At 39.0% G+C, this 22,539-nt stretch overlaps 1 protein-coding gene across 1 annotated transcript; it reads left to right on the top strand.

The window, feature by feature from the left end:
• Nucleotides 1–5,750: 5,750 nt before the first annotated feature.
• Nucleotides 5,751–21,693, top strand: PSMD12 (proteasome 26S subunit, non-ATPase 12). The gene is made up of 11 exons (XM_014057231.2): nucleotides 5,751–5,937; nucleotides 10,997–11,056; nucleotides 11,531–11,659; nucleotides 13,390–13,497; nucleotides 15,429–15,533; nucleotides 16,197–16,346; nucleotides 16,490–16,624; nucleotides 18,158–18,270; nucleotides 18,792–18,966; nucleotides 19,444–19,521; nucleotides 21,259–21,693. Exons 1-11 carry the CDS (start codon nucleotides 5,830–5,832, stop codon nucleotides 21,466–21,468), a joined length of 1,371 nt encoding a protein of 456 aa, XP_013912706.1. The 5' UTR covers nucleotides 5,751–5,829; the 3' UTR covers nucleotides 21,469–21,693.
• The last annotated feature ends 846 nt before the right edge of the window (nucleotides 21,694–22,539 follow it).

Genomic DNA, 22,539 nt, shown 5'->3' with positions numbered 1-22,539 from the left:
GAGAGGAATGAAGCCAACAAGTCCAGGGCTGGCTAGGAAACATATGTCAAGGGCAAAGATATGGTTGGGCTCCCTTAACTCACTTGAACTAAGTTTCCACAATAAACCAATACAAAATGTGAGTTTGTCATTTATTATTTTTGAAGGCAGCCCATTTTGATTGTAAATCACGTGTACTACTAAACTTTATTGAAAAGTTGATTATGGATTTGCAAATACTCAACCATGAATATTTGGTCTGGTGGCAGTTCAGTTTAGAAAGCAGGAGGTCGTGAGTTCAACTCCCACTTTAGCCATGAAAGCCGACTGGGTGACTTTGAGCCAGTCACTCTTTCTCAGCCCAACCTATTTTGCAAGGTTGTTTTGGAGAAAACAAGAGGAGGAGGAAGAATTAGATATGGTTGCTGCCTTGAGTTATTTATAAAAAATAATAAAGATGGCAATACAAACAAACAAATAAATACTAAGCCAGCTCTCAATCGTCTGTCCAAGTCTACTGGAATGGCTAGCTATGAAACATTTTAAGTAATAAATAAACACAATGGTCATGTTCTGGTGTATGCTTGAGTCCAACGTTAAAATCAGATTGGCTAAAGAACTGGTCTAGATCAAAAAGGAATTTGTGAGAAGAATTATTCTAGTAAGGATTCAGTGGACTCAACATTGCTCTTTGTCAGCTCAGAACAAGCTGGGAATGACTTGGCTGAAATCTCTCTGACATTCAATACAGCACAGTTAGGTAAGAATCTTTACCGGAAACTAGACTGAAGCCACAATGAATACAGTAGTTGATTGCTGTCTGTCAAGGTGAAGGTAAATAGACACTGTCTTACAGACCGTTTGCTGCTTCTTTCTGCTTCCACATCTCAAATAACTCTTTGCCTTACGCTTTATGGCTTTGAGATTTGTTTTGTTGTTGACATTCTCTGCCTTGAGAAACCCTGGTGGATTATTTATTATCTCATGATCTTACTCTGGGTAAATTGTGCCTGCCGCTGCAAGTAAGGATGTTGCCTGCTGAAGATGCTCCTCAGACGACACCAAAAAAAGGAGTTCCCGTTCTAGACTTTAGACCTCTTGATGAGGGAAAAGAGCCACACAGATCTCTGGAGTTGATGGATCAGATTTATAAGGGCGGCTTTTAAGAAATTGGGGCAGCAGTGGGCTGCTTGGGAGTTCAGGCGATCTTCTAGCGAAGATTCTGCTCGGTTTGGCGAACCCCCAAATCCCACTCCTGGCTAGCCCTGCCCACCCCACCCCTCCCACCTCACCCCTCCCAGGAGTCTCCATGCAGCTCGTTCATCATGCCAGGTAAGTGCAGGGCCTGCCCAGAGGCTTGGGGAGGGGGGAAAATGGGCCTACTGGAGGTTCTGGAAATCCGGAAACGGGCTTGTTTCCAGCCTCTGGAGCATCTCCAGAGCCCAGGGAAAGCAGTTTTTGCCCTCCCAGAGGCTTGAGGAAAGCCTGGGGTGGGTGACCCCCCCCCTCGCCATGGTGCAGGAGGCCGACTAGGCCACACCCACCCAGCAACGGGGCAGTGAACCTGTTGCTGGGATTTTTGAGCCCATCCCTTGGCAGCAGGATGGCTCAGCAGTTAAGATATTGGGCTTGTCAGCTGAAAAGCTGACAGCCCAGGTTTGAGACCCAAGCATCATGCGATGGGATGAGGTCCCGTCCCTGCCCCAGCTCCTGCCAATCTAGAAGTTTGAAAGCATGCAAATGTGAGTCGATCAATAGGTACCACTTCAGTGGGAGGGAAACAATGCTCCATGACATCATGCTGGCCACAGGCCCATGGAAATGTCTTCAGACAGCGCTGACTCCATGGTCTTGAAACGGAGATGACCTTTGTCTCCTAGAGTCAGTGGCAACTAACGGAGTAAAATTGTAGGGGCCTTTTTTTAACAGATTGTGTCACATTCCTTACCCTGATACCCATTTTTTAAAGTTGCATGTTCAGAGTCCACCTTTTTTGCTCTCTCCTCTGTTTCCCAGGCAGCCATCCTTCCTATTTTCACTCTTCCTTGTAATTTTGCTTCTTTGACATTTTTAAAAGATTGCCCGAATCTTTGGGATGGGGAAAGAGGAGAGCATAAACTACTTAAAAGAGGGGAAGAATCCATTTATTTTACCAGTGTGGGAGTGTAGGATGACTAATCGTAGGATGGGGATTTTAGGATGATTGTTCACCCCCTTCATTAAAATTGATATCTAAGAATGGTACAAGATTTTTTTTCCCCTGTCAGGTTAGGGACGCAGTATTCTTAAGGGGAACTTCTTTGTGATATTTTTATTAAACAACTTCAGTTTCGATTCCATTTATTTTCTGGCTCAGACACTTCACAAACTTGTTGGGACCTAGCAAATATATATTTGCTCTCAGCAAAACATCTCAAGTCTGTGTTATTTGACACCGTCCCTGACCCTGAATGGAGGGAATGTCTGGGAGAGTCCAGGTTACCAAATTAGGCCAATCACAGTATGTTCTTGTTGTTTGTTCAAGGTATTGGTGGAAGATCATGCCTTATGTTTTAAAAGCTTGTATGTATCTTGAGTAAGTTTTAAATTTTTGTATTCACCGTGGCTTCATTTTTAAACCGATTGGTTTTTTTAAAAGAAGGAAAAGTAATTTATTATTGTTTTAACAAAATTTGGTTTATTACATTTGAAAAACACCCCCCCCCAAATTCTTTTATCCACAGTGGCATGGTGAGGTTATGGAGAGAAACATAATTACTGCCTGATCCTATATAGCAGTTAATAGCCGTAGGCCCAGTTATCACTCCAGAGATCAGCTGCTAACCTTCCTGTGACTTCTCCAGACAAGTTATACAGGTTTATGTGACAATGAATTAACAGTTTCAAGCCAAATAGTTTTGTTATAAGGCTTGACCTTGGAGTTTTGTAAGAAAATCAGAAGTTAGTTTAATATAAAAAAGATGACAAAAATAGAGCCTAATATTAAAAAAAGGTTTCTGAAGGGAGGCAACCCCGCCCCCACAAAAGAATAATGGAGAATGTCAATGTTTTTTTGGAGCGAAGGAATTCAGCAGTGAAACCGAACTGAAATGGTGAAACCGAAAAACTTTTTCTTAATTGTCTTGGATAGCATCCATGTAATATGTAACTGAGTTTCTTTAACTTGCTTAATCTTCTTGTTTACACGGGAGGAAAGTTACAATAATCATGGCAGTGAGAAATTATTATTCTTCCTCCTTGAAAGGAAAGTGAAAGAATGAATCCTTTAATGTGTTTAGTAGCTAAAAAAAAAACCCTCCCCAATTTAACTGAAAGCTGGAAAAATAGATCTTTGAAGTTTGTCCCCAAATGTTAGTAACCTGATGGTAATACAGGTAGTCCTCAAATTACAACAGCTCATTTAGTGACCATTTGAAGTTACAATGGCACTGAAAAAAATGACTTATGACCATTTTTCACACTTACAACTGTTGCAGCATCCCCAAAATTGAGATACATGGCAGATGACTCATCTTTATGACAGTTGCAGTCTTCTGGGGTCATGTGATCACCTTTTGTGACCTTCTAACAAGCAAAGTTAATGGGAAAGCCAGATTAATTTAACAACCGTGTCACTAACTTAATAACTGCAGTGATTCACTTAACAGCTGCTGCAAGAAAAGTCATGAAATGGGGCAAAACAAATATCTCACTCAGCAACAGAAATTTGGGGCTCAATTATGGTCGTAGGTCAAGGACTACCTATATAAAGAAAGCTTCTAGGGTGCTTCCTACCCCCATCCATTCCCAGAGCCATGTATTAGGGTGTGTTTTATACAGAGACCAATGATGTATTTATATGTAAGTGTTAGTCAATTTTCTTGGCCTTGGATATAGCCTGGTTTTTGCTGGTACCCAGGCCCTATTAGCTAGATCCCAACTGAAAATAATTTGGGCCAAACTTACTTTGAGAATTAGGGAAAAGAGTGCACAGGCATTTATTTACAGAACCAGAACCGAACTCAATGATTCTTCCACTTCATAATTTCAGGCCAAAGTGATCGTACTCTGACATCTCTTGCTTTCATGAGAATAGGTAAGATGATTCATGACATAAACCTCAATGAAATGGAGCTTCTCTTCCACTTGGGTTTTCCTTCCTTCCTTCCTTCCCAATTCTTTCCTGGCTATCAGAACGGAGTGCCGATGGAACAGCTTTCCTCCACCTGATATGCTTCAGCTGTGTCACATGATGACTCCTGAAATGGACTTTTGAAAACTGCAGTTACATACATCTCCAGGTTACCAAGTTGGGGGATGTAGGTCAGTGGTGGGATTCAATTTTTTTTATTACCGGTTCTGTGGGCGTGGCTTGGTGGGCATGGCATGGTTTGGTGGACGTGGCAGGGGAAGGATACTGTAAAATCTCCATTCCCACTCCACTCCAGGGGAAGGTTACTGCAAAATCCCCATTTCCTCCTAATCAGCTGGGACTCGGGAGGCAGAGAATAGATGGGGCAGGGCTAGTCAGAGGTGGTATTACCAGTTCTCTGAACTACTCTGAACTCTGAAATTTCCGCTACCGGTTCTTCAGAACTAGTCAGAACCTGCTGAATACCACCTCTGTTGTAGGTTTACAACTTCCCCTTTAACACACTCCTTTCTTTGGGGTCTTTGGTGCTCCCTAAGCTTGCTCTGTTTTCCTGCAGATATCACTTTACCCAACTAGGTAACAGCATCAGTAAACAACAGCGCAATCAAAGAACTACCAACTCAGACATACAAGCAAACCACAGCCTAATCAAGGAACGAAACCACCAAGACCACTCCCACCAAAACTGACAGGGGCAGCCCCTTGTAGATAAAGAGAGAAAATCCCACTACCTTCTAGCACTGATAACGTTACCTAGTTTTGTAACGAAACATGTGCAAGAAAACAACCAAGCTCAGAGAGCGCTAAGTTCAGCCCTGAGCTGAACTTTTGTTTCCCCGAAAATAAGATCTTCCCATAAATAAGCTCAATTAGGCTTTTGAGTGCATGCACTGAAATAGTCCCTCCTGTGAAAATTAGCAGTCCCTGAAAATATTGCAACACAGCAGCAGCCATGAGATGACCACGGTCGCTGCCTCCTGCACTTCAAAAATAATAAGACCTCCCCGAAAATAAGGCCAAGTGCTTATTTCAAGGGTCAAAAGATAATAAGACCCTGTCTTATTTTCGGGGAAACAGGGTACATATATTCTCTTCCATTGGCAGATCCCTCAACAACCCTTGTTTCCCATCTCTTTCTTGAGGATTAACCCCTGAGGCTTAATACAGAGCTTCCATATCTTTGCTGCAAAAATCCGGACGCCCACTAGAGGGCAGAGAGAGAGAGAGAGAGAGGGCCCGGGGGTTTGGGGGAGAGAGAGAGAGAGAGAGAGAGAGAGAGGGAGGGAGGGAGGGAGAGAGAGAGGGAGAGAGAGGGAGAGGGGGAGGGGGAGAGAGAGAGAGAGAGGGGGAGAGAGAGGGAGGGAGGGAGGGAGGGAGAGAGGGAGAGAGAGGGAGAGGGGGAGGGGGAGGGAGAGAGAGAGAGGGATAGGGAGAGAGGGGGAGGGGGAGAGGGAGAGAGAGAGAGAGACGCAAAGGCTCATGATGGGGCAGAAGAACGGCTGTGATTCTACAGCGCTCCCTCCTCCCTCTCTCCAAGGTGGCTAAGGCAGTGCCTGTCGCCGGGCGTGAAGACGCGAGGGGTCCTGGGCGAGCAGGCTGCCCTCGTGTTTGCCGCTGCCATTCTAGCCAGGGGCTTCCGGTTCCGGTGAGTCAGTGCGTGACTTGAGTGTTTGACTGGAGAGCCCTGCGAGCCATTCAGGGCTGGACGAAAGCGGGCCATGGCGGACGCGGACACCGAGAGGGCCGATGGCCGCATCGTGAAAATGGAGGTGGATTACAGCGCCACGGTAGACCAGCGCCTGCCCGAGTGCGAGCAGATGGCCCGGGTAAGCCAGCAAAGGCCTCACCGAGGGCTGAGTCATGGCGCGGCCCGACTTTAGGCCGCATCGGCCCCTTCGCCGGCAGCCACTGCTCCCCCCCGAGAGGGATTGGGGGGTGGGGGAGGATCGCCTCTCCGGACTGACCCTGGCCGGGGGACTCTGGCGAGGCAGATGTGGGGAGAAGGGCGGAGAAGGGCCCTTTGGGCTCGGCAAGCCGCTTTGCCCGGCATGGGAAAGCCCAGGAGGTGCCGCAGACGGGGTGGCTCCGCTCCCTGGGCGGCTGAGATGGGAGAAAGGGGGCGAGATGCTGCTGCTCTCTTTCCCACGGGAAGGGCCGATCGTGCGTGGAGTAGGCTAAGCCGATGCCGTCTTTCTAACATCAGGAGTGGAAGAAATCGGGACGACCCCCCCCCCAATCCTGTGCATGGTTTTTCGGAGGAACGTGCCCCTCGAAATTAAATAAAAATGTAATAAATATGAAGTACAAAAAAATTAAATAAGGCCTTTGTTGTAATATTACGGCGGCTGGTCTTCAGAGGTAACAAAAAGATGCCTTGCTTGCATTGGAAAAAAAGAAGCGATTATGGCTATTTCTTTTTTGAGGTTCGGCAAGAAGAACGATTGACATTTCTCCAGCGTTTAACTCCGTGGTTCTCAACCTTTTTTTGGCCGTGCCCCACCTAAGCATCTCTAAAATCCTGATGCCTCCCTCCCCCAACATATAATTCTTACTTTACTCAAAAAGTGAACTCTACTCACGCAGAGAAAGCCTAAAAGGCCATTAACTTGGTTTAAACAAGGTTCCAGTTGCCCCCACATTGGGAACCATTGGTTTAACAGGAGCTTTAAATTCAGTGGGTTTCTTCCTCGCTGTAAATCGGTGTTGTTGCTGCGGCTTCAGGACTTTTAGCTTTATTGCTTAATCTTATTTAGAAACTGCCTCTCACAGGGGAACCCTCTGGCTTCCTTTTTAACTCCTGTCGGATTTATAAGAACATTGGTGTTCTATTGAAGTAATATTAAAAGATTTGCATGGATATCGGACTATACTGCAAATCTGGGATATCCTATGAATTGTACTGTTTTATTTGTTTCTTGAGTACATGGCATCTCTGCTTAGAATAGTCACATTTTTTTCTTTTGCTGTGTGTTGTTAATATTAATACACATTCTCCCCCAAAAAGGTGGATTGGGTACTTAAGTATGAAATTTTTCAAATTGTGTTTAGAATTGTGTTTCCCTGATGCTAAAACCTAGGTTTACTTCCTAGAGATGTAATAGCTTATTAAAAGATGTAAGTCCATGGGGGGAAAATCTATTCAGAGTGTTAATTATCTTGAATTTAGAAAATAATACAAAACTGTTCATCACTATCCAGACCAAGTGATGGTGAAGAACTGTTGCTCTCAGCCATATTGATTACATGTGCTATTAAGGGTGTGTACTCATGACTTGCTAAACCCCAAATTATCAAACTGGATTTTAATTTAGTTTGCTGGCCTAAGTGTTTTGATTTATTTAAGGTTAAGCATACTGTATGAATTTAGATTAAGTGGTAAAATCTCCCTACTACAATATTGATCTTAATTTCTGATGATTTCTAGGATGCATCCATACTAGTTTCATGGCAACCTAACTATAGAGAAATAGTTAGGTTTTATCTAGTTTTTTCTTTCAAATATTCTGTTTCTGGAATTTCCTGGTGGTCTTTCATTTGAATACCAGCCTGGTTTAAATCTGATTGACTGCTTAAGATCAATCAAGGTTGACTAAGTGCAGTCACCTGTTTATATAGGAATAAACCAGGATTAAATTGTACATGGAAAAAATGTGTAATGTTAAATACAAACTAAAACATTGAACAGAGAGTTTTGTGCAAAAGAAGGGTCATTAACATTCCTTAGAGTATAATAAATGCAGGGGGAAAACATAGTATTCACAGTAGGCATTGACACCCTTTAGGTTATGAAAAAAAGATAAAAATTATTTGGCTAAAGAAGTTACTGCACAAAGTAGGAACTTCAGATGCTACCTAGATTTGAAGATCTACCATAAGAAGTTTTCTCTTTTGTACATTTTTGAACATAAAGTTCCTTCCTTCCATCCATCCATCCATCCATCCATCCATCCATCCATCCATCCATCTATCTCTCTCTATAGCTGCCCAATTCATATTGTTGGTATGATTAAATTATTGGAAGAGGATCTCCTGCCTCTCCTAATATGGTGACTGTGTGGCACATGAAATTAACACTCTGAAATGGTCCATTACCTGTTGGGAATGTTGTCCTTTAACAGTACTGTTTTTTGGAACCAAATTGTAATAGCACTGTTAATTCATTTTGTCATGAAGGGCTTCCTGTAGTAACACATTTTTGAATTTGTTTGTTTGTGTAAACATTTTCCCCAGCTTGGGTATTTTTTGGGGGGGGGGGCAATAGCAAGGAATTTTTCAGGGCAATACACTAATGGCAATAAAGTACATATAACTAGCTGCAATAATTTAATTAGAATAGCTAATGTAAATTATTATGTTTGGAGAACAGAAATATGTTTGCTGTTTACTTGAGAGGGGAAGCAAAATGAGGTGCATGCTATAATTTCCCTTTCAGCATCTAAATGAATACCTTATAGACTTGTTCTTGATAAACATTAGAAAAATAATTTCTGACACAGCTTTAATAGCATCCTGTTCCTTTGAAATTGAGTATAAAATTAAGGAAACTGATTCTAAATTCAGGAAACTTAAAGGTATAGTTTGACACTCACTTTTTAAAATGGGTATATATTTTCTTGGTAATATTGGGTAGCTTATTTCAGGAATTCCCAACCTCTAGCCCACTGCCAGGCTGTGGCCTGTTTGGAACCGGGCTGCGTGAGCAGCTGGTTGGTGCATGCATGCAGCTCTACCTGTGCAAGTGACAGGCCAGCCCGCACACACTTGCGGAGCTCGACTTGTGTGAGCAGTGGACTGGCGTGCAAGTGGGCCAGGCTGGCACTTGAAGGGGTCAATTCCCTCCCCCCCCTTGCTGGGCTGCCAAGCCATAAAGCTGGGAACCACAGACTTCTTCGGAAGAGAATACAGGTAGTCCCCAACTTACATCAGTTTGTTAAGTCATTGTTCAAAGTTACACCACCACTGAAAAAAGTGACAGGAAAAAAGTGACAGTTTTCACATTTACGACCATTCCATTCATGATCCATTTGATCATGGTTACGTGATAAAAATTCGGATGCTTGGAAACTGACTCATATTTATGACGGTTGGCGTGTCCTGGGGTCATGTGATCACCTTTTGTGATCTGTTGACAAGCAGAGTCAATGGGGAAGGTAGATTCACTTAATAACTGTATTACTAGCTTAACTTTCAGTGGTCACTTAGCTGTGGCAAGAAAGGTCATAAAATGGGGCAAAACTCACTTAACAAATGTCTTCCTTAGCCACAGAAATTTGGGGCTCAATTATGGTCATAAGTCAAGGACTATCTTTAGAAAGTGGTTGTAATTTAAACTTTGCTTTCCATCTGCAAAAGAACCACAGATAGCTAGATTGGATACATGCATGCATGCATGCATGCATGATAGATCCATTGTCTTATTCCTGGTGTTAATATTGACATAAGTGTAGTTGAAATCAACATGATAAGTGATTCTGTTTTAAATTTAATTGCTTTCCATGCAGCTTGGTTACATTTAATACAAGCATTCCTATTTTAAATTTAACAAGTAACATCTTCCAACAATACAGCAGTATTTAGCCATGTTTTACTAAAGAAACCATCATTTTCTTATGTGATCTAATCAGTTGTGGTTTGCAAAGCAGTGTTTTTATTTTATTTTATAAATTTTATTAAGGTTTACAAAGAAGTCTTGTTGGATTCCCATAAACAAGCAAGATATATTTTGGCTTTGAAACCAAGCCATAGTTTCCTAACTTATAATTGCTCTTAACTCAGAGTCACTCTGACAATGAGATGGGCGGTACTTAAATATGATTAAATAAATAACACATTTTCATCCAGCTTTGTGATATGTTGTATTTACTGATATATAACTTGGCAATTTAGTTAATTTAGAAGTACTATTTTTTCGGAGTATAAGACGCACCTTATCCGGAAGAGGGGGAGTGAAACCATGGTTGCTGGCAGCGACACTTAAGGGCGTGGGCTCTAAGAAGCGGCTGCCAGGGCCAGGGCAGCTACTTCTTAGAGCCCATGCCCTTAAGTGTTGCTGCCAGTGACCATGGTTTCACGGCCCCTCTCTCGGATAACAGCCGACAGGAGAGGAGAGGCAGCGCGCGCTGGGCGAAGTTTCACCACCCCGCCCCAATGAGCGAGGGGAGGGAAGAGTCCAGCAGCTCCCGGGGCACTTCTTCGCCACTGGCAGGGATGCTGGGGACCCCATCCCCTGCCCCACCTGCCACCTCAAATTGTGTCCCACCACAAAATGCGCATCTTAATAGAGCCACAACGTGGGTTTCCTTTGCTGCCTGCGCACTCCAGGTGGCCAGCAGCCAAGCTGCCAAGCCAGCAATCGGCTGGCTGCCTCTAATCTGCCTGCCCTGTGTCCGTGCCCGGCTCCTGTCCTTTCGCTTTTCTCCCTGCCTCCTCCAGCCGATGGTGCTGGCCAGGAGAAAACCGGCAGCGAGTTGTAGAGGAGGAGGAGGCTCTGTGATGTGCACCGGGGAGCTGGGAAGGAAAGCATTTTCTGGTGGCATCGCCTGCCACCTGGAACTGCCTGCCACCTGGAACATGATGCACTTGTTTGGCCTCTGCAGGCGCCCTTTTTGGAATCAGGGAGGGGACCCTATAGCCCAAAAATGCTTTCATTGAAAAGGCTTTCATCGCAGTTCCCCAGGTAGCTTCAGGAATCAGGCACCATGTGAAAGTGAGGATCCCCGCCGCATGGAACCCCCCGAAAATGTGACGCGCGGAGCTACATTCAGAGTATAAGATGCACCCAGATTTTCACCCTCTTTTTGGAGGTAAAAAGGTGCATCTTATACTCCAAAAAATATGGTACTTTACTTTTTTCATTTTGTTTTAAACACCATACTTTTGTTTTAGGATGGAAGGCTTCAGGAAGCAATTGAAACATTGCTGTCACTGGAAAAACAGACTCGAACTGTAAGCATTTTTAAAATGAACTAGTCATTTCTTCATCTTTAAAAATTAGTCTTTCATTTTTTTTCATAAATTGTATATGACTCTTCTGCAGATACCAAAATAGCAATTGATGTCTTTTGCTCCAGCTTTTTATACGTTCTTATAGACAATGAGATTCTCATTGACTTTAGAAAAGCATGAAAGAGAGTTAATTTACAGTACACAAGTATGTGAGTTAATGCTTAAATAATCTTAAATAAGATAAAGTAAAATCTCCATTTATAAGCAAGAATAAAACGTGGAAAAATTTATGTGTACTGGAATAACGAATTTGTCATTTCTGAATTTTGAGTTATTTTTCTTCCTGTACACTTGATCTTGCAATCAGAAATGTATTTCTTTTCATAAATAGTTAAGTTTTTAAATTTTTTAAAGGAACTCTTGCAAATATTTTGCACTAAAAATGATATATTTTATCTCCTATGCTTTTTTAAGGCTTCTGATATGGTTTCCACATCTCGCATCTTGGTTGCTGTAGTAAAAATGTGTTATGATGCTAAAGACTGGAATGCTCTTAATGAAAACATCTTCGTTCTTTCAAAAAGGAGGAGTCAATTAAAACAGGTGAGTTTACTGAGGGAAGTTTAGAAGGTTAGAAAAAACATACTTTTCCATTCTTGTAAGAAGTTGTCCATCTGTTCCCCCCTCCCTCTCCAAATTACATGACCACATTTTGGATGCTTGGTAACTGGTTCACTTTTATAATCGGTTGCAGCATCCCAGTCACATGACTGCAATTTGTGATGTTTTTTGCTGATTTCTGCCAAAAAAAATGCCCATCCAGAAGAATGAGTTCTTATTTATGACTGGTGTTCACTTAATGACAGCAGTGATTTACTTAACGACCACCACGAAAAGTGCTGTGTGGGTGGGTTCCTGAACTTATAACGTAATGACTTATGACTGGCAATCCAGTCTCAGTTGCGGTTATAAGTTGAGGACTTCCTGTATTTCTCTGATGTGGTCTCCTATGGTACAGCTCGGCAACTATTGGCATCGGTTTTACATAAACAAATCAAGATTTCATATGTATAAAAGAGAATTGGATAGAATTGTTTCCTGAATCATATCAGGTCAAATGAAAAGTGTTTCTGTATTTTGAAGGCGGATTCCTTGCAGTTTAAAATAATTTATACTAGTTGTTTTAAGATTTCTGTAAGGTTAAATCCTGGTGACTTTTTACCATCCTGTGTAGCTTTTATTGCTTAAACCTAACAGTAGGTTTTACTTAAAGATTAGATCTGGTGCAAAGTCTACTTTTCACTTCCTATCTATTGCGGTTTATGCATAGTGACATAAGTGTACTGTGTACAGCATCCCGACTCAACTCCTCTTATTCGTGTGAAGTAGACTGGGTTGAGACACAGAGACAACGATCGATTCAGAGACAGCTAAATTAAATTACTTGAGTTTCTAGCTAATTTTGATTGATCACTGGATAACTTGAAGGTACATAATAAAGAAGTTTTTATGTTGATCCTAAATAATTCGAATGGTGTAGATTTATATTCAAGCTTATATTTTTATTGTTTTATAAAAATGGCTGCAATTTGTAATTAGATTTACTATGGTAGTGGCCATGAATGATAACATTGCTTTGACTGAAATGTGATGCTCCACAAATTGATAAGCTGTCCTGGTGTAAGACTAAGTTTATTTTTGTTGTTTAAATTCTTTTTGCTCCCTTTCAACTATTGCTTGATTGCTTTAAAAAAAAAACCACCCAAAAGATGCATTTGAAGCAAATAGCTCAAGATATATAGAGTACAAATAGCAGTTCAAAGTTTCAGGCAAAATTAAATTGTGGTATTTTTCTTTTTAGTAAAGTTGTACACAATGCTACTGTAGTATAGTATGCAAGGAAAAAATTAGTCCTTGTTTTAATTTTAAGTTGTAGAAGTCATGATGAGTATAAAGAAATAACTTCTTTTGAAATCCTAAAGTAGGCAAATGCCTTGTTCTTTTCCACATAGTACTGGAGATGTTTCTTCTTTTAGGAGGTTTATCTTACTAAAAAGTAGGAAATATTAGACAAAAATAGCTCAACTGTATCCTTTTGCAGGAAGGTTTATTTTTGTTTTGCTCCATGTAGTGCATATGTGAAAGGCAAAAAATCATTGACAACTTCCTATTTGTTTTGTCATGTCTTCCTTGGATTGCAAACATTTTCCATTCCCTTTGATATTTTGAAATAAAGTTCCATAACAGGCAATATTACTGAAACAAATGAACACCAATGCTGTCTGTGCAAGTTTACTTTCAGTAAGTGTAATTTTCCTCATTATTTATGCTAGGCAGTTGCTAAAATGGTCCAACAGTGCTGTACGTACGTTGAAGATATGGCAGATTTGCCAACCAAATTGCAGCTGATTGACACGTTACGTACAGTGACGGAAGGAAAGGTAAGATATTTTGCTTTTTGCAATCTGTGGCTTTTTTATTTTCTTTGTCATACTTATATAACACTCAGGGTTTTCTTGGTGTCTTGCAAACTAAATATAGTTATCATGAAATAATTTGATAAATTCCAGCTTTAATATTTGCTAATAGAGGGTATAAAACAGCATAGAAATCGGCACGCCAAGAAGTCAAGAAATACCCCAGTGACTAGGATTTGAAAGAACAACCTTGAAGGCCTTTGGAAAAATATTCAAATGCTGAGATGTGTCTGTACCTACAAAGATCAGAATCATACAAGCCATAAGGTTACCTGTGACACGCTATAAAAAGTGAATGTTGGATTTGGAAAAAGCAAGATAGAAAGAAGCACTGATGCTTTTGAACTATGTTGTTGGAGAAGACTTGTGAGAAAAATATGGATAACTAGAAAACAAACCAATACAATCATTGAACAAATCCGCCCAGATTTCTCATTTGAGGTACAAATGATGAAGCTCAAATTAAACCTATTATGTGAAGGCCTACCTCTCCAAAGGCTTGGAAAGATGGAAAGAAGAAGAGGATGGCCAGCAGCAAGGTGTGGGAGACTCAGTTATTGTGGCGATGAGTGCACCATTAGAAGACCTGAAGAACTAGGTTAGGAAGAGTTCATCATGGAGAAAGTCTATGGGGTCAACAACTTGATGGCATTTAATCAATTAATCTTGATCCATTTATTCTTCTATTTACCTTGTGATTCAGTCCTCATTCTCTCTATATAAAAGGTATCGGTTTTATAGTAGTCACTCACATTTGAATTCAATCTGCATATATTCATTTATTTACCCATTCATTCTTGCTCTTTTCCTTGTTTATCACCGGAGGTTCTTAAGAAACTTACTGTTTTCATTCAGTGTACTTTTATGTGGCGTTTGACATATCCAGCCCAAATGGCAGAAATACTGATGTCTACGTTTGACAGTATTACTAGCTTAGTACATAAGGGACAGTGTGTCTTCTCAGCAAGACATTCAACACAGTGTCTCATAATACCTTCATTAAAGAAATGGTAAAATGTCGATGAGGTAAATGTAAGATGGATTTGTAATTGATTCTCAGCATTCATAGAATACTGATCATTAGCTCCACATTAGCTTGGAAAGTATTATTGAGTAGATGGCAGAACACAGAATCAGTATACAGTAAGACCTCCAGTCATGACTATAATCTGTTCCATGACTTCAGTCACAACTCAGTTTGGTCGTGACCAGAAGTGAGACTGCACACGCACATACCAAAAAAAAAAAAAAAAAATGGTGTGGAAGGGGAAAGCGCTGTGGCTGTGTTTGATCACCGAGTATTTGTTTGCGATCAGATGCAAAAATGTTGTGAAATTTTTGGCCGTCACCCGTTTTGGTCGTGTCAGAAAGGTTTGTGACCAGAGGTTCTACTGTACAGATAAAGATATGACAGAAGCTCTGGCTTTCCCTCTTCTGTCACAGATCCAGGATACTTGGTAACTATTTATATGTCTTCCAAATCTCTCCTCAGTCATGGTGTATCTGAAACATCTATTCAATATATTAACTTGGCCTTTTGATTTAATAGCACATAAATATACATTAACTCATTAACATGTTAAGCTTTACTGTATTTTTACTTTGGCTTTTATTTTTTTCCAATTTATTTTTTATTATTTACATTATAAAATATGAATATGATGCTATAGAATATAGATTACAAGTGAAGATTTAGATGAATTAAATCTTAAACTGAAAAAACGTTTATATATCCATTATTTTTAAGATATTAATAAACATAAGATTGCTTGTATAATTGATTCCAAGTATATACAAATATATTTTATATTTGTAAAAATAAAAGGGCTTCTTCCACATACACAACACTAGGTTTATGCGGTGGTTAATTCTTAATTCTGCCTTGCTGTTTTTAGATATACGTTGAAATTGAGAGGGCTCGGCTGACAAATACACTAGCAAAAATAAAAGAACAAAATGGTGACGTAAAAGAAGCAGCCTCAATTTTGCAGGAACTTCAGGTAATATAAAAGAATAGTTTAGCTTGGGATCAGTGCCCATGTTTCAAATACTGTCATCTCTCTTTCCAATTTTTAAAAGTTGTTTTGATCAGTTATCTAGTAGTCAAAGAAGAACATTAAATAGTGCAGAGGTTTTGGGGTATTTATCTGTTGTGTTTTAGAAACCGTTTAAATAAAGTGGTTAAATACATTGACCACACAATATTGTTTACTTGCCAGTAAGGGTTGCTAAGCTTACCTTTTCCAGCCAGAAGATAACCAGCTTTCTAAGAAAACAATGAAAATATTTTCTAAGAAGATATACTAGGTGGGATCTGAAATCCAGTCTGACGCACATCATTTTTTTGCAGTGGTAGTTTTTTTCTCACCCTACCCCCAGCCTTTAAGAATAGATTTTTGAGGGCTTAGATTGATACCAAAAAAGCTTAAATTTCACTTTGAATTTGACCAACATTCAAAATAAATGAAGCTTAGCTGGGAATTGAACAGACTTTGTCTACAGAAACTTGTTATACTGTAATTGTTTGGATTTGCCGTAGACTTGTAACTACCAACCAAAGAGTTTTATGTCAGTTAAAAATTAATAATGCTTTTGTTAGCTTTGTGTGCAGTTCTTAGAATTTCACGTTTCTCAGTCTAATATTTTCATGCTCTGAACTTTAGGTGGAGACCTATGGATCGATGGAAAAGAAGGAACGTGTGGAGTTCATCTTGGAACAGATGAGGCTTTGTCTGGCTGTAAAGGACTACATTCGAACTCAAATTATAAGCAAAAAAATTAACACCAAATTTTTCCAGGAAGAAAACACCGAAGTATGTATGGTAGTAGAAAACTTTTGATTTGCTGCTTTATGGGGTGTTATTCACACATCTTAAATAGTCCTCACACTACTGGGGAAGTGAAGATGTGTATGCTTAATGTGTCTTTCCTAACCCAATGTTATTTGACATTTCAGAAACTAAAATTGAAATACTACAATTTAATGATTCAGTTGGATCAGCATGAAGGTTCTTATCTTTCCATTTGTAAACACTACAGAGCTATTTATGATACACCTTGTATCCAGGCTGAAGGTGAAAAATGGCAACAGGTAAGAGCAAGAGGAGATTAGATTATAAGCTGTTAATGTCTGTATAAGCAAATGCTGCCTTTATGAAGGTACTCATTTTAATTTTTAGGGCAATGAAAGTCAAATGTTATTGTTTTCCCATTATAATCAATATTTTAGCGAAAAAGTGATTTATATTCCATGTACATTTCTTGAAATAGCATTTTATTGTTTCTAGAACAGCTTCAAAGTTAGTTTCTTTTTTATTAAATAAAATGTAGTTCGTGTTATATTTGATAGAATATAACAGGGGTCCCCAACCTCCGAGCCCCAGCTCACCATCTGGCTGCGGCCTATTCAGAATTGGCCCATGTGAGTGGCTGATGGGCAGTTGGTGCTCTGGCCCATATGGAAAATACTGTATTTTCAGACATAGTTAGATACTTTTTGGCCCTTTTGCAAATGGGGAATGCTTCTTCACGTCTTGAAAATTGCTTTAATTCAGTTAAAGCTTTTGAAGTAGAAAGGAATAATTTTTCATGTTTCTCTGTAAAGCTGTTTCACATATTGCTCAAAGAGTTTTTCTCCCAGTTAAGATTAAAAAACTGCACGGAGAATGAAGAATCAGCATTGTTGGACATGCAGGCAGTGCTGGAGGCTGGTGCTTTGTTTTGCAACATCTAGCTTCCTATCTTTTTCATTCAAATATATGGGTACACAGGAGACCCAGATATACAGGCCTCTGTTGCATTGACAGAGGAAACACTGGGCAGAGAGCTCATTCCAACCTGCTTAAATCTGCATTGCTTAAACTTGCTTTAAGCAATGCAGATTTTTCCACATTCTGTTTACGATAACTAGAATTGGGCAGAACCTTTGAAGAGTGACCTTCATAAGGGCAGGATTCTCCACGGATGCTCATCTCTCTTTCCACCTTGCATACATTTGCTCCAGCATGTAGTCAATCTACTGTAGTAGGAATCTGAACCAAGCTTTATTCTCATGCATGTAAGGGCATGAAAAGATAGTTGGGAGCTATACATGATAGGAAAATACTGATATGAAAGAAGTCAGATTTTAACACTAAACCGCTCAAAAAGTTAAAAATACTATGTGTGAAAATCCTGAAAAGGCCCAGGAAGCAAAATTATTTGTAGTGATGGTATTCAAAATTTGCTACGGATAAAAATACATGTAAATTATTTAAGATGCAAGAAATCAGAGCTCCCTATTTGCTTAATTTTCAAGGAATTGAAAACTCCATACAAATTTATGGAACAATGTTCCAAGGTACATATATGGGAATGCCACTAATTCCCCTTATATCTTCTTTAAAATGAAGAATTCTAGCCTAACAAGAAAACTTTAAATTGTTTTCAACAAATCTCATTTTGTATATAAAATTGATGATCAGTTTGGTTCCTTTCAAATCTCCAAACTTGTAATTCTGAGTTAAGTTTGATTGCAAATTTGTACATAATTTTCTTTAAAAAAATCAGCTTCTTCTTCTACATAATGTTATTTTAACATATCACTAAGTCTACAGATCGGTTTCTTTCTCTTTCTCTGAAACAGGCACTGAAGAGTGTTGTATTATATGTCATCCTATCCCCTTATGATAATGAACAGTCTGATTTGGTGCACAGAATAAGCAGTGATAAAAAACTAGAAGACATCCCCAAATATAAGTATGTGGCTTCTATTTTTTTTTTAATAAAAAAATAAGACTACATTTGGGATCTGCAGAAATGCTAATTTGCAGAATATGCTCCCTGTAGAATTTCATATAATATTCATAACCCTGTGTTGTTGGTAGGGAGATAGCTAAGATATGTATTTGAACGTATTTGAATTACTCCATTTATAGAATGTAAAATGATAGTTGTGATGTTGGTGTGCCTGTAAGTTATCGATTTCTGTTTCCAAGTTTTGAATATGTATATATGTGAAACTGAAATTATTAGTATCCTCGATGCATATTTGTAAAGAATTTTTGGTAAATAAATATGTACATACTGATATGTATAGTGGTGCTGGTATACTCTTTTGCATGAATAGTTTAGTTTCTGACATATTAATGCAGTTACACATATCTAACTAAGAAAGCAAGTAAGGTAGATTAATGCACTGGTACCACTGGCAGAATTCTTTTAGAAAATGCAGTGTTCTGATGGACGTGAAGATGATTTAGCCATCTTTTTTTAAACAGAGATCTTTTAAAACTGTTTACTACTATGGAATTGATGCGCTGGACTACTCTTGTGGAGGATTATGGGAAAGAATTGAGGGAAGGATCCCTCGAAAGTCCTGCAACAGATGTGTTTGGCTACACAGAGGAAGGGGAAAAAAGATGGAAAGATTTAAAAAACAGAGTAGTGGAACATGTAAGTCAATTCTGTTTTTTAGCCCTTTGTCATTAATAGCCATCCTTTTTATTGAAGCTGTTTTGTTGGTGGGACTGACATAGTGTTTATTGCCAAACTCTATTTGAGAAGTTATTTTTGACAGATAATACATCTTTGTTCTAGTTGGAGTACAGGAATATAAATTGAATAGTGTAGCAGTGCTGTTCCATATAAATAAACTTCGATACAGAGAAGAATGTGAAAAAAATGTTGTCTTTAAAATGTAATTCACTGCTAATTCCTTCCAGCAACTTGTTTGATATGCATTAGAGTTGTATCTGAGAATATCTTGTATGTTTCCTACATAATAAACGGAATAAATTATTTAACTTAGTCTCAATAAGTATTGAAACGTAAACAAATGCTTGAATCCATTGCAAGATTTCCTTTTATATTTTGGGAAATTATTTCAATGAATACCTAACAAGGGTCTATTCTGATTTTTTCTCTCTTTAGAATATTAGAATAATGGCAAAATATTATACCAGAATTACTATGAAGAGAATGGCACAACTTTTGGATTTATCAGTTGATGTAAGTGATGCTTAAGATTGCTTATGGCTTTCACATGAGAGAAAATATATGACACAGTTGGAAAAAAAGAGCATAGTATTTTGGGAGCTTTTAGAAACTGATTTCCATGGTGATGTACATTTAATTTGGTAGTAGAATCAGTAAATCTCATTGAGATTCTGCTCCTCTACATACTTCTCTGGACTTATTTATAAGTGAACTTATATCTGAGGAAATTTATGTAAATTTGTACTAGAAGCAGGGGGGCAAGGGGGAGTTAGTTTTTGAATTAGTGTTGGCTCCTGGCAATTGCTGTGACTAGTCCCTGCGGCATTGGGGGGAGATTTTTTGAAAGTGGTTTACCAATTAATGAAATATACCTGTTATATTTCATCTATAATACAATGTTGTAAAAAGTATGCAAATTAAAAAGAAACGTTTCTTAAGATGTAGTTTCTTAGCTATTACCAATGATAGGCCAACTAAGCCAACTGTAACCTGAAATCTAGCAAAAAAGCTAGTGAGCCTTTCAGAACACTGGTGTTTGCTAATGTTTTAATAAATATCATCTCTAACCTACTGGAGGGGATCCAGAGTATTTCAGAACACTGGCATTCAGTAGTGTTTTGGTGAATGCCATTATTGCCACCTTTCATAGTGAAGACTAGCTCTCTCAACCTTCCAAAACAATGGCATTCGCTATCATTTTCACCAAGTTTAATGCCTGTTCCTCCAGTGCACCAAAGGATTTCCCTTCTGGAAATTCTGAAAAATCCCTTGCCATGCTGGAAGAGCAGGATGTGGAATGCTAGAGGACTGCTAATCTAGAAAAAGTGCTATCAAACACCATAACTAAATATCTTAAGTGCTATTGCAATAGTTTCAATGATAGTTCTCTTCTGGTAGGTTGGGGAGAGGGTCTAGGCCTCCTGGATTGGGGGCTGGCCCTCTTCCCAGCACTCTGTTTGACACCCTCCTCCCCCATAGTCACTTAAACACAGCTAGAAGATTCAGGATTGCAGCTAATGAGCAAAGTGGTGATATGGCATCTCACTTAGCAACTGCTTCACTTAACAACTGAGATTCTGGACCCAATTGTGATCATAAGTGAAGGGCTACCTGTGCAATCAAAATTTCAATGCTGAACCACATTTTCTTTAAAAAAATAAGGGATAACATCAGTTATGCCACCTAAATATAAATGTTTCATAAGTACATTTCATTGGAAGTATTTTTGTGCATGTACAGGTAGTCTTTGACTTATAACAGTTCATTCAGTGAGTGTTCAAAGTTACAACAGCACTGGAAAAAGTGAATGACCATTTCCCTCGCTTCCGACCCAAGTAGCCTTCCCATGATCATGAGATCAAAAATTCAGATGCTTGAGAAGTGGTTCATACTTAGGAGTGTTGCTGTGTCCCAGGGTCATGTGATCCCCTTTTGAGACCTTTGGACAAGCAAGGTCAGTGGGAAAGCCAGATTCACTTATCAACCGGGTAACTGACTTATCCACTTCAGTGATTCACTTAACAATTGTGGGAAGAAAAGTCGTAAAATGGGGCAATACTTACTTAACAAATGTCTCTTAACAACAGAAACTTTGGGGTCAATTGGGGTCATAAGTTGAGGACTGCCTGGATATTCATTCATTTGTTCAGAATATAGATAACTGACGTACTACTCTGAAACAATGACATTTCATTCAGAATGGTTTGTTAGTTTGACTACCTGATTCTCTGTCATTTATTTGCTTTACAGGAATCTGAAGAATTTTTGTCCAACTTAGTGGTGAATAAGACCATCTTTGCAAAAGTTGATAGGCTGGCAGGAATTATCAACTTTCAGAGACCCAAGGACCCAAATAACTTACTCAATGACTGGTCTCAAAAGCTCAATTCACTGATGGCTCTAGTTAACAAAACTACACACCTCATTGCCAAAGAGGAGATGATACATAACTTGCAATAAGGTGCCTCAGTAGCCTTAATGCTTTAGAGAGGCATTGAATTGGCCATAGAGACTTTATCCCACTGTATATTTTTTCATCTCTCCCTTCCAGATGAAACTTAGAACATAATCACTCTTGAAGAATTGTTGACAATTAAGTTCCTTTGATTATTGATTTGGTTTATAACAATTTTTTTTCTGCAATTGATGGGGAAAAATAAAATTGTACCGCTTGTGTAATGGAAATGGCCTTTGATTTATACCAATTCATCCTGGATTTGTCTGATTTGCATATCTTTTTACATTGTTAGATATAAGTTGTAATACATTCTTTTATAAAGAAATGTGACAAAGTGTTTATTTAATGTTGATTCTCCTAGACTGAAATTTCAAGCATGGAACAAGTATAATTTCTCTCCTATGTTAAAGTATGGTAGGTTTATAGCAGATCAAGAAAAGCATGGAATTAAGTTGTAGCTGTTTTGTATGGTTTTTATACATCAATACTTTTTACTTACATTTAGCTAGGTACGTTAACACAAACAGTTACCAAAAAAAGTCTATAACATTGCTGATACTTCATTGTCTTGATGAAGAATTATTTAGGCTGTTTCCAGTAACCTTACGATCTAAACTGAAAGCAAAATGTAAATAAGTCAAATTGGTTTTCTAACCTTGCATTCAACTGGTAAATAGCCATTTAAGTTTTGGCTCATAAACTTGAAGGTCAAATTTTAAATGTACAGGCCTGCAGAGTGCTATATGCTGCAATTAATTAATTGCCATGTTCAGATACTGAAGACAGGTTGTTTCCAAACAAACATGTTTTTAAAATGGCACTTAAAACAATATAAAGTGTGCATAGGTAAGTGTCTTGGATACATTGAGGCTAATGCTTTGAGCTTGCATTTTTAAAAATTGTATTCCTTTACATTATTTGGCAACTTGCAAATTTTCATTCATTGAGAGATTGTGATGTGGGATGAAGCAAGGGGTGGACTCTGCTGTTCTAAAGAACAAATTGCTCCAACATTGGATCATAGCCTATATAAACAAACAAAAATAGATTTTTATGTTACATGTTTTTTCCCC

The sequence above is a fragment of the Thamnophis sirtalis genome, unplaced genomic scaffold, assembly GCF_051295495.1.
Source record: "Thamnophis sirtalis isolate CommonGarterSnake01/CBP01778 unplaced genomic scaffold, rThaSir2_p1.2 scaffold_3, whole genome shotgun sequence".
Classification (NCBI taxonomy): Eukaryota; Metazoa; Chordata; class Lepidosauria; order Squamata; family Natricidae; genus Thamnophis; species Thamnophis sirtalis.
The sequence above is the reverse complement of the archived record's forward strand: the minus strand, read 5'-3'. Positions and strand labels throughout refer to the sequence as shown.

Bases quoted from the DNA above. Each gene is read 5' to 3' on its own strand.
- PSMD12 (XM_014057231.2), top strand. From the start codon at position 5,830: ATGGCGGACGCGGACACCGAGAGGGCCGATGGCCGCATCGTGAAAATG. The intron at 11,057-11,530 runs GTAAGCATTTTT...TGCTTTTTTAAG, and splicing joins TGGAAAAACAGACTCGAACT to GCTTCTGATATGGTTTCCAC. The intron at 16,625-18,157 runs GTAAGAGCAAGA...TCTCTGAAACAG, and splicing joins AAGGTGAAAAATGGCAACAG to GCACTGAAGAGTGTTGTATT.